This window comes from Diceros bicornis, chromosome 27 (genome assembly GCF_020826845.1).
Source record: "Diceros bicornis minor isolate mBicDic1 chromosome 27, mDicBic1.mat.cur, whole genome shotgun sequence".
Taxonomy (NCBI): Eukaryota; Metazoa; Chordata; class Mammalia; order Perissodactyla; family Rhinocerotidae; genus Diceros; species Diceros bicornis.
The window spans coordinates 34,045,988-34,058,739 of record NC_080766.1 but is presented as its reverse complement, the minus strand read 5'-3'; the positions used below and the strand labels follow the sequence as shown (position 1 = coordinate 34,058,739).

General features: G+C 38.8%; 1 protein-coding gene across 2 annotated transcripts in view; it reads left to right on the top strand.

Annotated features, from left to right (window-relative positions):
- GART (phosphoribosylglycinamide formyltransferase, phosphoribosylglycinamide synthetase, phosphoribosylaminoimidazole synthetase) overlaps window positions 1–12,752 on the top strand; it is a 29,937-nt gene that overhangs the window by 1,441 nt on the left and 15,744 nt on the right. For both annotated transcript variants that reach the window (XM_058523042.1, XM_058523043.1), the window contains exons 2-11: window positions 1,285–1,468; window positions 3,884–3,979; window positions 4,458–4,632; window positions 5,948–6,059; window positions 6,849–6,917; window positions 7,698–7,823; window positions 9,280–9,367; window positions 9,766–9,851; window positions 10,047–10,215; window positions 12,139–12,370. In XM_058523042.1, coding sequence (XP_058379025.1) covers window positions 1,324–1,468; window positions 3,884–3,979; window positions 4,458–4,632; window positions 5,948–6,059; window positions 6,849–6,917; window positions 7,698–7,823; window positions 9,280–9,367; window positions 9,766–9,851; window positions 10,047–10,215; window positions 12,139–12,370 — 1,298 coding nt within the window. In that variant the 5' untranslated portion in view covers window positions 1,285–1,323. The remainder of the gene's footprint in view (window positions 1–1,284; window positions 1,469–3,883; window positions 3,980–4,457; window positions 4,633–5,947; window positions 6,060–6,848; window positions 6,918–7,697; window positions 7,824–9,279; window positions 9,368–9,765; window positions 9,852–10,046; window positions 10,216–12,138; window positions 12,371–12,752) is intronic.

The following is a 12,752-nucleotide window of genomic DNA, read 5'->3' as shown; positions in this document are numbered from 1 at the left end:
ACAGATAGTAAAAGCTTACTCAATGTCACACTGCTCACTTGAGTTGAAAGAGAGTGCTATTGCACCCATCCTGCTCAGAATCATATGCCAGAACTAAAGTGAGATGTGTTCAGATTTGATTTTTGACTTTTCTACCAATTTTCTAACTTATTGCACTAATTTCTTAAATCAGGGGTCAGCAAACTACGGCCCTAGTGCCACATCCTTCCTGCCGCCTGTTTTGGTACAGCCCACCAAATAATGATAATTTTTATATCATTAAATGATTGGAAAAAAAATAAAAGGAAGAATGATGTTTTTGACACATGAAAATTATACAAAATTCAAATTGCGGTATCCATAAATAAAGTTTTTTTGAAACACAGCCATGCTTATTCTTTACAAACCTCTGGTAGCTTCCTATTGCTTAGTGCAGACTGTGACCTACAGGCCACTGCCTATGTATACTGGACATAGCATCCATTTATGTATTGGCTGTGGCTGCTTTTGTGCTACAGTGACAGAGTTCAGTAGTAGTTACAGAGATTATGGCCCTCAAAGGTGAAAATATTTACTATCTGACTTTGTAGCCCCCAGTCTTAATATTGCCTCCAATTTATGATAACTTTAACGTCTATTATCTATACGATCTCAAGGTTTAAAAACAGTTATTTCGGGGCCAGCCCGGTGGCATAGTGGTTAAGTTTGCGCGTTCAGCTTCGGTGGCCCAGGGTTCGCTGGTTTGGATCCCAGGCGCGGAGCTACACACTGCTCATCAAGCCATGGTGTGGCAGTATCCCACATGCAAAAGAGAGGAAGATTGGCACAGATGTTAGCTCAGGGACAATCCTCCTCAAGCAAAAAGAGGAAGATTGACAATGGATGTTAGCGCAGGGCCAATGTTCCTCACACACACGAAAAAAGTTATTTCAAGTTTTGGGTCTAAATTTAAAACATCAAGATTCATTTTTAACTGAGGCTTGATGATTACTAAATCTTCTAAAGGAGAAGCCCAAGGAAGGGTGATTATTCATAGATTTTTTTTTTTAACAGGTAAAGAGCTAAGTCGCTGTTGCATTCCTTAACCTAGCTGTCTAGGCCCATCTGCCTCATTTTTAAAATACCTCCCTAATCATTATGAGTACAGTCATATTTCTTAAATTATGAATCCTAATTTTTCACAAATAAATTGTTGGAATAAAATGTCATTGTATGAATACAAATGACTACGTAAATCATGTTTAGAAATCGTGACTTCTGAAGTATGTGCATTCTGAAATACCAACTGTGCTTTTCTTTCTGCAGCTTTCATTTTCCTTTTGAATTCCTGCTTTGCAGACAGCAATGGCAGCTCGAGTACTTGTAATTGGCAATGGAGGAAGGGAACATACGCTGGCCTGGAAACTTGCTCAGTCTAATCATGTCAAACAAGTATTGGTTGCTCCAGGAAATGCAGGCACTGCCTCCTCCGAAAAGATGTCAAATACTGGTAATTATGTTTTAAAGTGGGGAGTAATAGTTAATAATTGTAAATGATAAATTGTCACCTACATCTGTTCTTTATAAGGTCACTTGCTATTCTGATTTGAATACTTTTCCTAACCTTAAAATTTGTGTGGTAATTTGAATACTTGGCATATGTTGTAAATTTTAGATATCCTGTTGTTCAGAGTGTGGCATCTCCTTACCTTAAATTATTTTAAACCTTATAAAACACATCCATTGGAAAAGTCACAAGTGTCTAATAGAGGTAAAAGGCATTTTGATGGGTATTTTTGGAAATGAGAAGTTGAGCAGTGCTATTAAATGTAAGTTCTGGCAATTCTAACTCCATAATAGATCTCAACCCTTATGTCTTCCACTGGTAAAAATGAAAAAATGATCAGATCATATGCTACATTAAACTCTTCAGTGGCTTCCCATAGTACTTAGAATAAAACTCAAACTCCTTAATATGCCTTACAAAGCCCTTTGTGATCTGGCTTCCACTTGCCTTTCCAGCCAGATCTTTTATATAATTCTTCATTTTCTTTCCACTGTGCTCTACCACATGCGGTCCTGCCAATTTCCCAAACACAGCTGCCTAGGACTTTGTATTTGTTCCCACCCCTAGCATGACTGGCTTCTCATCATTCAGGTCTCAACTTATACATTACCTCCTCAAAGAGGTCTTTCGTAAAGTTTCTAAGTAAAGCAAATCCAGTTTTCAGTCATGAACCGTTGTCTGTATTTATTTTTACTTTTCTGTTGTCTATTTCCTATCTTCCTTGCCCCCCTAGAACGTAAGCTCTAGAATGTAAGCTACATGAGGGCAAAGGACTCGCTGTCTTGTTTTGCATTGTATGCATGATGCCTAGTACCCTACATGGCACATAATATTTGTGGGGAGAAGAACGTAGACCTAACAAGCCACAAACTGGGAGAAGATAATTGTGTACACAGGACCAAAAGTAATAAGAAATAGATAGATAAGAAAATATATGCTTCCCTGGGATCTTAGCACTGGGGGTGATGTATTGTATCTGTTTATTGAAGAACTGGCACATTTTTATCTGGATTTAATTGATGTCATGCAGGCCAGCCCATGAAAATCTCCCAAGATTGTCATGAAACTGCTACCACTTACATCGACAGAGGTTAGGTGTGTCCTCTTCCTCTTGCCACCCTCTGCTGTGCTGAGGTAGTTGGCTCTGCTCAGCCCAGTTGTGTTTGCAGCTACTAACCCAGAGTGCATGGTACTCCATCCTTATCCCACTCAGGCAGTTCCTGTAGATTGAGAACTCTACCCTTCCTAGGCTTATCCCCTGCACATCACAAATATCACATGTGTGCAGAGTAACATGTCGTATGTAGGGTAATATGTGAGACTTCAGCCAACTTAGGAATGGCGGTCCAGATACAGTGAGGCAGGAGAGCACCTATAGAACCAACCTCTGCTTAGGATATGGCTGATCCTACTGTTAATCGCTTAGAACTTCATCAAGAAAGAAAATTTACCTGGCTTGTAGGCTGGAGAAGTGAGCTAGGTCTTAAAAAATCATCATTCCATTCTTAGCTTAAATGTCTCTGCGTGAAGAGACCCTTCCTGACCAGAAATAGCCTCCCAGTTCACCTCATATCCAGTTTGCCTAATTTGTTCACACTTGGTATTTTTTTTGTTTGTATATTTATTACCCAACATTCCCATGGTGGAATATAAGCATCCTAAGTGTAGGGCCCTGTCTGTGTTAACATCTTAACCCCAGTGCCTAGGACAGTATCTAGCACATAGTGTTTCTCGGTAAGTCTTGAATGAATGACATTAAAAAACCAGTTTCTGACTACATTCTGTGATAGATTTTTTGTTTACTATGCAATCAACACTAGTGACATGAACACCATAGTCGAGAAAGTACTTTATAGCTCTTTGGGAAGCTTGCTTGTATTTTCATCCAACTGGCTGCAGTGATAGCAGACAGCTGAGCTTTGTTGGTTAGCCTAATGCACTCTGCTCTGAATTTCTCATGGTGAAACTATCACCTCTACCAATCAAAGAAAACCAAGAGTTAACAGGCATACCAAAGTATAGTGCTTAGCTTTCAGCATGACAGTTAAGTTAAAAAATGTTTTTGGGGCCGGCCTGGTGGCTTAGCGGTTAGGTGCACGCGCTCCGCTGCTGGCGGCCCGGGTTTGGATCCCGGGCGCGCACCGACGCACCGCTTCTCCGGCCATGCTGAGGCCGTGTCCCACATACAGCAACTAGAAGGATGTGCAGCTATGACATACAACTATCTACTGGGGCTTTGGGGGAAAAAAATAAATACATAAATAAATAAAATTATAAAAAAAAAAGAACTTCATTCCTTTAAAAAAAAAAAAATGTTTTTGTAAGTGAGCTAGGTTTGTTTCTTTTTTCTGTTCGCAGCCATCTCCATCAGTGATCACACTGCCCTTGCTCAGTTCTGCAAAGATGAGGAAATTGAATTCGTAGTTGTTGGACCAGAGGCACCCCTGGCTGCCGGTAAAGTTCATTTCTGTTTATTGTTAGAGTATATGCAGTGCCAACAAGAGCTTAGAGATCATCTAATCTAATTCATTTTACAGATATGGAAGTCTAATATAATATTATATTGGAAAAAGAGCTTTCACCCTCTTGAAATTTATGGATTCTAGACTTGTTTCCCAAGCATCAGTAATGAGATGAATGAGACATCAAATTTGCAGGCATGGAAAGTGTTTTATGTTTTTATTCTGCTCTATTCTGGTGTCTATTTAATAATCCACATATATGAATATAACAAATAACCTTTGCTAGATTTAAATCACATTTTAGTAGCGTTTTTGTGTATATCCTATAGACAACATGAAAAGCTTATTCTCTACCACTAGTCATCTGCCTTATCTCAGTGTAGTTTTAGTCTAATCCTAATTCTTCTTCCAGTATAAAAAGCCCCTGCAGAGATCTTGGCTCACCTAAGGCTGCTTGTTTCCATCAATAGGAATTGTTGGGGACCTGATGTCTGCGGGAGTGCGATGCTTTGGCCCCACAGCAGAAGCAGCTCAGTTGGAGTCCAGCAAAAGGTTTGCCAAAGAGTTTATGGATCGACATGGAATCCCAACTGCACAATGGAAAGCTTTCACCAAACCTGAAGAGGCCTGCAGCTTTATTATGAGGTAGATAGAAGACCACCTGTGAAGAGCAGATGTTTTATTATGATATTTAAATATATAGGTCACTTTTATGTCGTGAGTTTATAATATAACTATGGGAAAAAACTCATACTATGTAGATTGCCTTTTTCCAATATCAGTTCTCTGTATATATAGTTCTACAATCTTGTGGCCTTGCAGAAAGATGAATTTTTTAATATTTATTAGTGAATAGTTTCTAGAGGAAAAGATACATTTGGTTCTGCAGTCGTGTGCTCTTTTCACAGCCAAATTGACAGACACAGTGACATCTTACAACATAAAGGATATTGACTTTTTTCATAAATAATTAACCAGAGTAAAGAATCATCACTGAGCCTTTGGGCACCACTACTCAATTCTAAGTCTTTTTTTTTTATTTTTGTGAGGAAGATCAGCCGTGAGCTAACATCCATGCTAATCCTCCTCTTTTTGCTGAGGAAGACCGGCTCTGAGCTAACATCTATTGCCAATCCTCCTCCTTTTTTTTTCCCCAAAGCCCCAGTAGATAGTTGTATGTCATAGTTGCACATCCTTCTAGTTGCTGTATGTGGGACGCGGCCTCAGCATAGCCAGAGAAGCAGTTCTAAGTCTTAAAAATAAACATCCTTTGTCCTCTATTATGTGGAAAACATTGAGCAGTTAATGAATATTGGTAGACACGTGCCTTTTCCTGTTTTTGTTGACACTTCTCCCTGTTACCTGGTATGTTTTCCTTTTAGTTGAGTCAATTTCGTTCTTTATTCATTCTTCATCCTACAGAGTTTTTAGACACTAAATATTATTATTTCCTAGTAGCGAAATGCCTTGGGTAACTAACAATTTTGTTACTTACTTTGGGTAAGTCTCCTTCCAGATTTCCAGTCCCAGTCAACAGAAGAAACTACCAACAGCAGTTTCTTATGTGTACTTCAAGAAATGGTCTGTGTATCCTTGCTTATATTGGTCTTATACAGCCACGTCTTCTACTTGAATGAGAGTACGATTCATTGCTTTGTTTCTCAAAGATCATTGCGTATTCGTGCTATACAGCTGCTTTATTCTTCCAAAGATTTTGCCTATCTGATCTCATGAATGAAAAATGCAAAATGGTATGTACCACATGATCACAACTATAAAGCAATACATAGGGAAAAAATCCTGGCAGGAAGCACATCACAATGAAGGTGGTATGATCAGTAATTTTTTTCTTTCTGCTTTTCAGTTGTTGCTATAGCGTATCATTACAAAATCCCAAAGCATTTTAAACTTTTGAATTACAAGGGTTTATTGGATGTTGAAGATTCCTCTGTCTTCACAGGGCAGACTTCCCTGCTTTGGTTGTGAAGGCCAGTGGGCTTGCCGCTGGGAAAGGAGTGATTGTTGCAGAGAACAAAGAAGAGGCCTGCAGAGCTGTCTTGGAGATCATGCAGGTAGGTGGAGTCCTCTGAACAAGTTTACAATTTTCTAGTCACACTAGATACTCTTGAGTTTACAAAATGTTCCTCAAGATAAGGAAAACATATCTACCAAACACACGGGTAAGTTATTTTTTATAATACGATGTATTATAATCCGTCCTATAAAAGGGTTGTTACAGATCCGCACTGATGGCTAAACCATGATTCTATTCTTTGGAAGTAAGTTCTAGCATCGTTTGTTGTCTGCTACTGAAAGGTAGAAAATCCTCAGACTATAGAACACATAAATAAATTCTCAACCATCCGTGAGGACAAAAGTATTTGTCCTGTGTGTCCCAGGTCTAAGAATAGTGAAACAATGAATTAATATACTTTGCTTTTCTTTTATGATCCATCTTGGTTGTTGTGGGTTCCCGCCCTTGTAGAAATCTACTTTCATAGACATTCTTTAGTATAATTATTGTAGGCAAACATATATAATTATAATCAGAAATAAGAATTAAATGGTAATGATGAAAACATCTGTTTTTCTGTTACCTTGTTTGAATCTGGAATGCCGGCTCCCCAGGAGAACGTTAGTGATGTGTTCATTTCATCTGTGCCAATGTTAGCTCTACATCATTGCCACTTTAAAAATAGGAAACATTTATATGTCGCTTTGAGGCTTTCAGAACAGGAAAGGGAAATTACAATACTAGTGCCATGGTTCAAAATACAAATGGTAGAAATTGACAACAGCCAATTAAGTAGATATTAAAAGCTTACAATTTACCTCTTTTTTTTTTTTTAATCTACAATAAGGATAAAGCTTTTGGAGCAGCTGGAGAAACAATTGTCATTGAAGAACTTCTTGAAGGAGAAGAGGTGTCTGTACGTATATTCATCGTTTTGGCTTTTATAGAGTACAAGAAGCTGTGTTATCTGACCTATGAGTCCCAAAAAGACTTGATTTGCTCTGGTTGCTTCCTCTAAAAGCATAAACCCAGCAGTTACAAAGGAATTTGTATACGTTTAGTATTTGGGATGCAAATAAAAAAATAATTTATTCTCTTTTAATCATCCCCAGTATATCAGTAGGGGACTTGGACTTATATCACACATTATGTAACGAGGGGAAAGGTTAGGGGCCAGCCTGGTGGCATAGCAGTTAAGTTTGTGTGTTCCGCTTCGGCGGTGCAGGGGATTTGCTGGTTCGGATCCTGGGCACGGACCTACTCACAGCAAGGACCAAAGCCTTGCTGAGGCAACGTCCCACATAGAAGAGCTACAGCTCTCCAACTATGATACACAACTACGTACTGGGGCTTTGGGGAGAAAAAAAGAGGAAGACTGGCAACAGAGGTTAGCGTAGGGCCAGTCTTCCTCAAAAAAAAAAAAAAGAGGGGAAAGAGATTGAAATATTTTACTTTAAGAGTAGCTTGATTTTTTCCTAACCTAGCTCAAAAATTACAGACCCTTCAGAAACTGAGTATGCAAGATCTTCTGATTCTTGATGTCAGTAGCTTAGGGTTATTTGTTTCAACTCATTTTACTTTAAAAAAAGAAAACTTTTGCTCTAAGAAGACTTAAGGTACCTATAGTTCTCCTTATTAAATTAATTTTTTACTTTTTGGCATTTAAGGTAGGTGGACTGTTTTGTTTTCTCTACAGTGTCTGTGCTTCACTGATGGAAGGACTGTGGCCCCCATGCCGCCAGCACAGGACCATAAGCGATTGCTGGAGGGAGATCACGGCCCCAACACGGGGGGAATGGGAGCCTATTGTCCAGCCCCTCAGGTACTTCACGGAGACTCAGCTGAAGTTCGGCAGTAATTGTTAGGTCTTCTCAAAGAGCCCTTAGACAGAAAAGCATTGTTTTGTTTATTTCTGTAAATGATACTACTAATCAGCAATTTGGTTTTCCTGTTAATTGAAAAGTATCTCTTCTAGTCTCACTCTAAAACTGACCTTTTCTAAAAGCCTTTGAAGAACTAACTTAAGTATGGATTGAACAAATCTTTCTAGCCCCTCCAATTGTCTTTTATTTATCTTTGGATATACAGGGCCCAGCACATAAGTGCTCAGTAAGAGTATGTGTGTGTTTGTGATGAATTGAGAACCAAGTCAGACCACAATTTGTTCTCTGGTCTTTCTACTTCATAATGGATAGATAAATTGTGTTTCCAAATAATTTCTGGACAGTTTTTATAAGAAACCTGTGTTGAGTGTATTATAAGTAGAGTAGCACTTCAGCAACTCACTCATTCTTTTCACTGATGATAGTCATAATCTTTGTGCTAATAATATAGTGCCTTTTAGATAGTTTTTTTGATTAAAAGATTAAAAACCAAACAGAATTTACCTTAGACTTTGTAAGGATTAAAACTACCATTTGGTAAAAGTGATTTTAATATAAGAACTATGTCTACCTCTAATTTTTACAATTAAATTTATAAACTCTCAGATTCTTAAGTTTATAGACTATGAAATATGCATAGAATATACTAGAAGGTTACAAAGGACCCTCAAGATGGGAGAGGACTTTTTTCGTTTCTATTATGTTTCAAGAAACTATTTTTAGTGAACTTCGAGCATGTGTATGTCTGAAAATCTATAGGTTTAGTAGTAAAAGGTGATTTAAGAATCGCTTAGTCAGGGCCGGCCCCGTGGCTTAGCAATTAAGTGCACGCGCTCCACTGCTGGCGGCCCAGGTTCGGGTCCCAGGCGCTCACTGACACATCGCTTCTCTGGCCGTGCTGAGGCCACATCCCACATACAGCGACTAGAAGGATGTACAACCATGACGTACAACTATCTACTGGGGCTTTGGGGGAAAACAAAGGAGGAGGATTGGCAATAGATGTTAGCTCAGAGCCGGTCTTCCTCAGCAAAAAAAGGAGGATTAGCATGGATGTTAGCTCAGGGCTGATCTTCCTCACAAAAAAAAAAAAAATCACTTAGTCATGAAATGGTGGCTGACATTGATCCATAAACACCTAATCCAACTTCTGCTTATGATAATTTTTACCTCTCAGAGATCTTCTTTCCTATTGTGTAAGACTAAGGCTAAATACCTACTTGATGGGGTCAATGTGAGAATTTTAAAAGTTTGTAAATTTAAAGTGCTCAGCCCATGTCAGGTGGTAAATACATGATAGTTTTTGTTGTCTTCTTTCGTTGTCTCATGTGGTACTACTTACAAGATGGTTTTTTAAATATCAATTACATTTAAATATTTCTGTATGTTCCCCAGGTTTCTAAGGATTTGTTGTTAAAAATTAAAAATACCATTCTTCAGAGGACAGTGGATGGCATGCAGCAGGAGGGTATGCCATACACAGGTAAGCACATTGATGTCATTGGGACATTATTATTATTTTTGGTGAGGAAGATTGGCCCTGAGCTAACATCTGTTGCCAGTCTTCCTCTAGTTTATATATGGGTCCCCCCCTCAGCATAGCTTGACGAGTGGTGTAGGTCTGCGCCCAGGATCCAAATCTGTGAACCCGGGCCACCGAAGCGGAGTGCGCCGAACATTCATTGGGACATTATTCATACAGCAACTTTACACCTTTGACAAAACTTCCCCATTTTCTTTTTTTTTCACCACCTTTTAATTGACCACTGTTGTAACATTTGTTATGATTATTCCAAAACTTTGAGTATTTGAAGTTTGTATTCTAATTTTCATGGTCACAATATAATGTCTCATAGAATTTTTTCTTCTTTTTTACTGAAGGTGTTCTCTATGCTGGTATAATGCTGACCAAGGATGGCCCAAAAGTTCTGGAGTTTAATTGCCGTTTCGGTGATCCAGAGTGCCAAGTGGGTAATCATTAAAGATAATATAAAGTATTACTTTGTAGGAGGTGTGTGTTGTTTTAATCTCAGGATTTATCAGCCTTGAAATAATAATTACCTTTGAGAAATATATGCAAGTTCTGTTAGCATCCCAGGGAATAAAATGGCTAAGAAGGACTAAAATTTCTCTGAATTGCCATGTCGATTATGTATTTCCAGGTGATCCTCCCACTTCTTAAAAGTGATCTTTATGAAGTGATTCAGTCTACCTTAGACGGCCTGCTCTGCACATCTTCGCTGGTTTGGCTGGAAAACCACAGTGCCGTAACTGTTGTCATGGCAAGTAAAGGTTATCCAGGAGACTACACCAAGGGTGTGGAGGTAACAGGTGAATGTCAGAGAGCAAAAGGTTGAATTACAATGTGACAAGTGACCAGTGCCACAGTAGGCCTCCTTCCCATGCTCTGCTCAGCTCCTTTTGAGGGTGTAAGGCCATCAGAAACCTTTCAGGGGTTCTTTACATAACCATGTTGCTTGTTGGATATGGGTGTTCAAATATCCAAAATGATTGGATTTAAAGAACTGCCATCCATTTCCCTTCCTGCACAAGGAAGACTTACGTGGGCCTAGCCAAGTTTCCAGAATATCTCCCAGTGCAGCCTTTCTCTTCCACCCTCTGAATGCCAAGAAGATAATGGGAATGTATGAGGGTCAGAGGAACATTCGTATAAACTACATCAATGAGATAAGTTTCAGAGGCGTGATCTCTCAGCGATCACAGATGGACCTCCCAGTTTGCAGTGCACCCCATAGTCACTTGGATGGCAGAATTAAAACAGTTTCAAAAGTATAGCCTTCTCTTTTGTTTCTCTTTACAGGAGGTGAGGCATCTAGTTAAATGATATTAAATAAAACAGTGTTTTAAAATGCCAGATAAGTTCCAGTGTTATAAAACCTCTGTGATCCCTAGCAGGCTGTAGTTAGACCTCCCTCATTACTCCAATTGTGTGTTTGAGTACCTAAGACTGAGTGCCCCATGTTATAAAAACATAGGAAAGACATATTAACAAACTACTAAATATGATGCTAAAGAGAAATGGAGATGGAAAAGGAAAAACTGGCGATATAAGAATGATTTTTTTAAAAATTAAGAAATTATCTTTGGTCATTTTAGAATATATGATCTACTAATATTTTAAATGTAAAATTATGTGTGAGAGCTTAAAAATAATTCAGGGCTGGCCCCGTGGCTTAGCGGTTAAGTGCGGGTGCTCCGCTGCTGGTGGCCTGGGGTCGGATCCCGGGCGCGCACCAACGTGCCACTTGTCCGGCCATGCTGAGGCCGCGTCCCCCATACAGCAACTAGAAGAATGTGCAACTATGACATACAACTATCTACGGGGCTTTGGGGGAAAAAATAAATAAATAAATAAAATTATAAAAATAATTCAAAAGAGGGGCCAGCCCGGTGGCGTACAGTTAAGTTCACACAATCCACTTTGGTGACCTGGGGTTTGCAGGTTCGGATCCCTGGCGCGGATGACACACCGCTCATCAAGCCATGCTGTGGCGCCGTCCTGTATAAAGTAGAGGAGGATGAGCACAGATGTTAGCCAAAGCCCATCCTTCTCAGCAAAGAGAGGAGGATTGGCAACAGGTGTTAGCTCAGGGCTAATCTTCCTCACAAAAAAAATAATAATTCAAAAGAAAATGAAGCCAGGCATTTTAGACTGAGCCTGAAACCTAATTTAAATCAAATTTGTCTTAAAATTTTACATTGTTATATTAGGGAAAAGATTATGTTTTGCATGGCAAAGATCCTATCGGTTATTTAAAAATAAAGAAAAAGCCACTTTACGTAGATGGTATGATAAAGAAAAATTCCCTTAAAGTGAAAAATGTGGTCAAATGCAGGATTTATTCATTAATGTTTAGGTTTTATATCTTTTTTTTTTTCCGGTTGTCAACTTCTTGTCAGAAGAAAATAACTTGGTACTTCTAAGTCTCAAACTTTTTGGGGCTTAGCTTTTTTTTTTTCCTCTCTCACTGAAACAATAGTTCTTACGTGAGATTTATGATAACAGGAGGTTTCAGGAATACAGTTGTTACCCTAGAGCAGAACAGACTGTTCTTAGGAGAAAGGGTCTGTTTACTATTACATCGCATTAATTCCTTCCTGAAAGGAATCTTATGAAGATTCATTTAAGTGAAATAAAGACTTTATTTAAAAGAACTTGTGGAAATTATTAACCACTTCACAAGTGTAGAATATTGCTATTGCAAATAACATGTCAAATATGCTCTTTTACAGGGTTTCCTGAGGCTCAAGCTTTAGGACTGGAGGTGTTCCAAGCAGGCACTGCCCTAAAAGATGGCAAAGTGGTGACTAATGGGGGTAGAGTCCTTTCAGTCACAGCCATCCGGGAAAATCTCATCTCGGCCCTTGAAGAAGCCAAGAAAGGACTAGCTGCTGTAAAGTTTGAGGGAGCTGTTTATAGGAAGGACATCGGCTACCGTGCCATTGCTTTCCTCCAGCAGCCCAGGTAAATTTCTTACCGAGGTGATTACAGCACAGCTTCAGAACTGGCATAAATGGCTATGTAGAAACTTCCATTAACCCTGTCCTAAGTCATTCTATATTCTCTTCTCTCTATGGCACTGACTTGATTTTGATTTTCATTTAGTTTGAATCAAAACTAGTTAAAATAATATTCAAATGAAATGGAAGAAACTTTATGGTAGCTCCTTATGTTTGAAAAGTTTAGTAAAATTACAGTGATATTAAGGATTTTTTCACATTGTACAGTTTAAATGTATACAATCATTTGTCAATTATTCATCAGTAAAGATGAAGGAAAAGGATTTTTATTCCTTGAGTTAGCATATATTTAAGTATTACTGTTGTATTTATATCTTGGTTCCTGG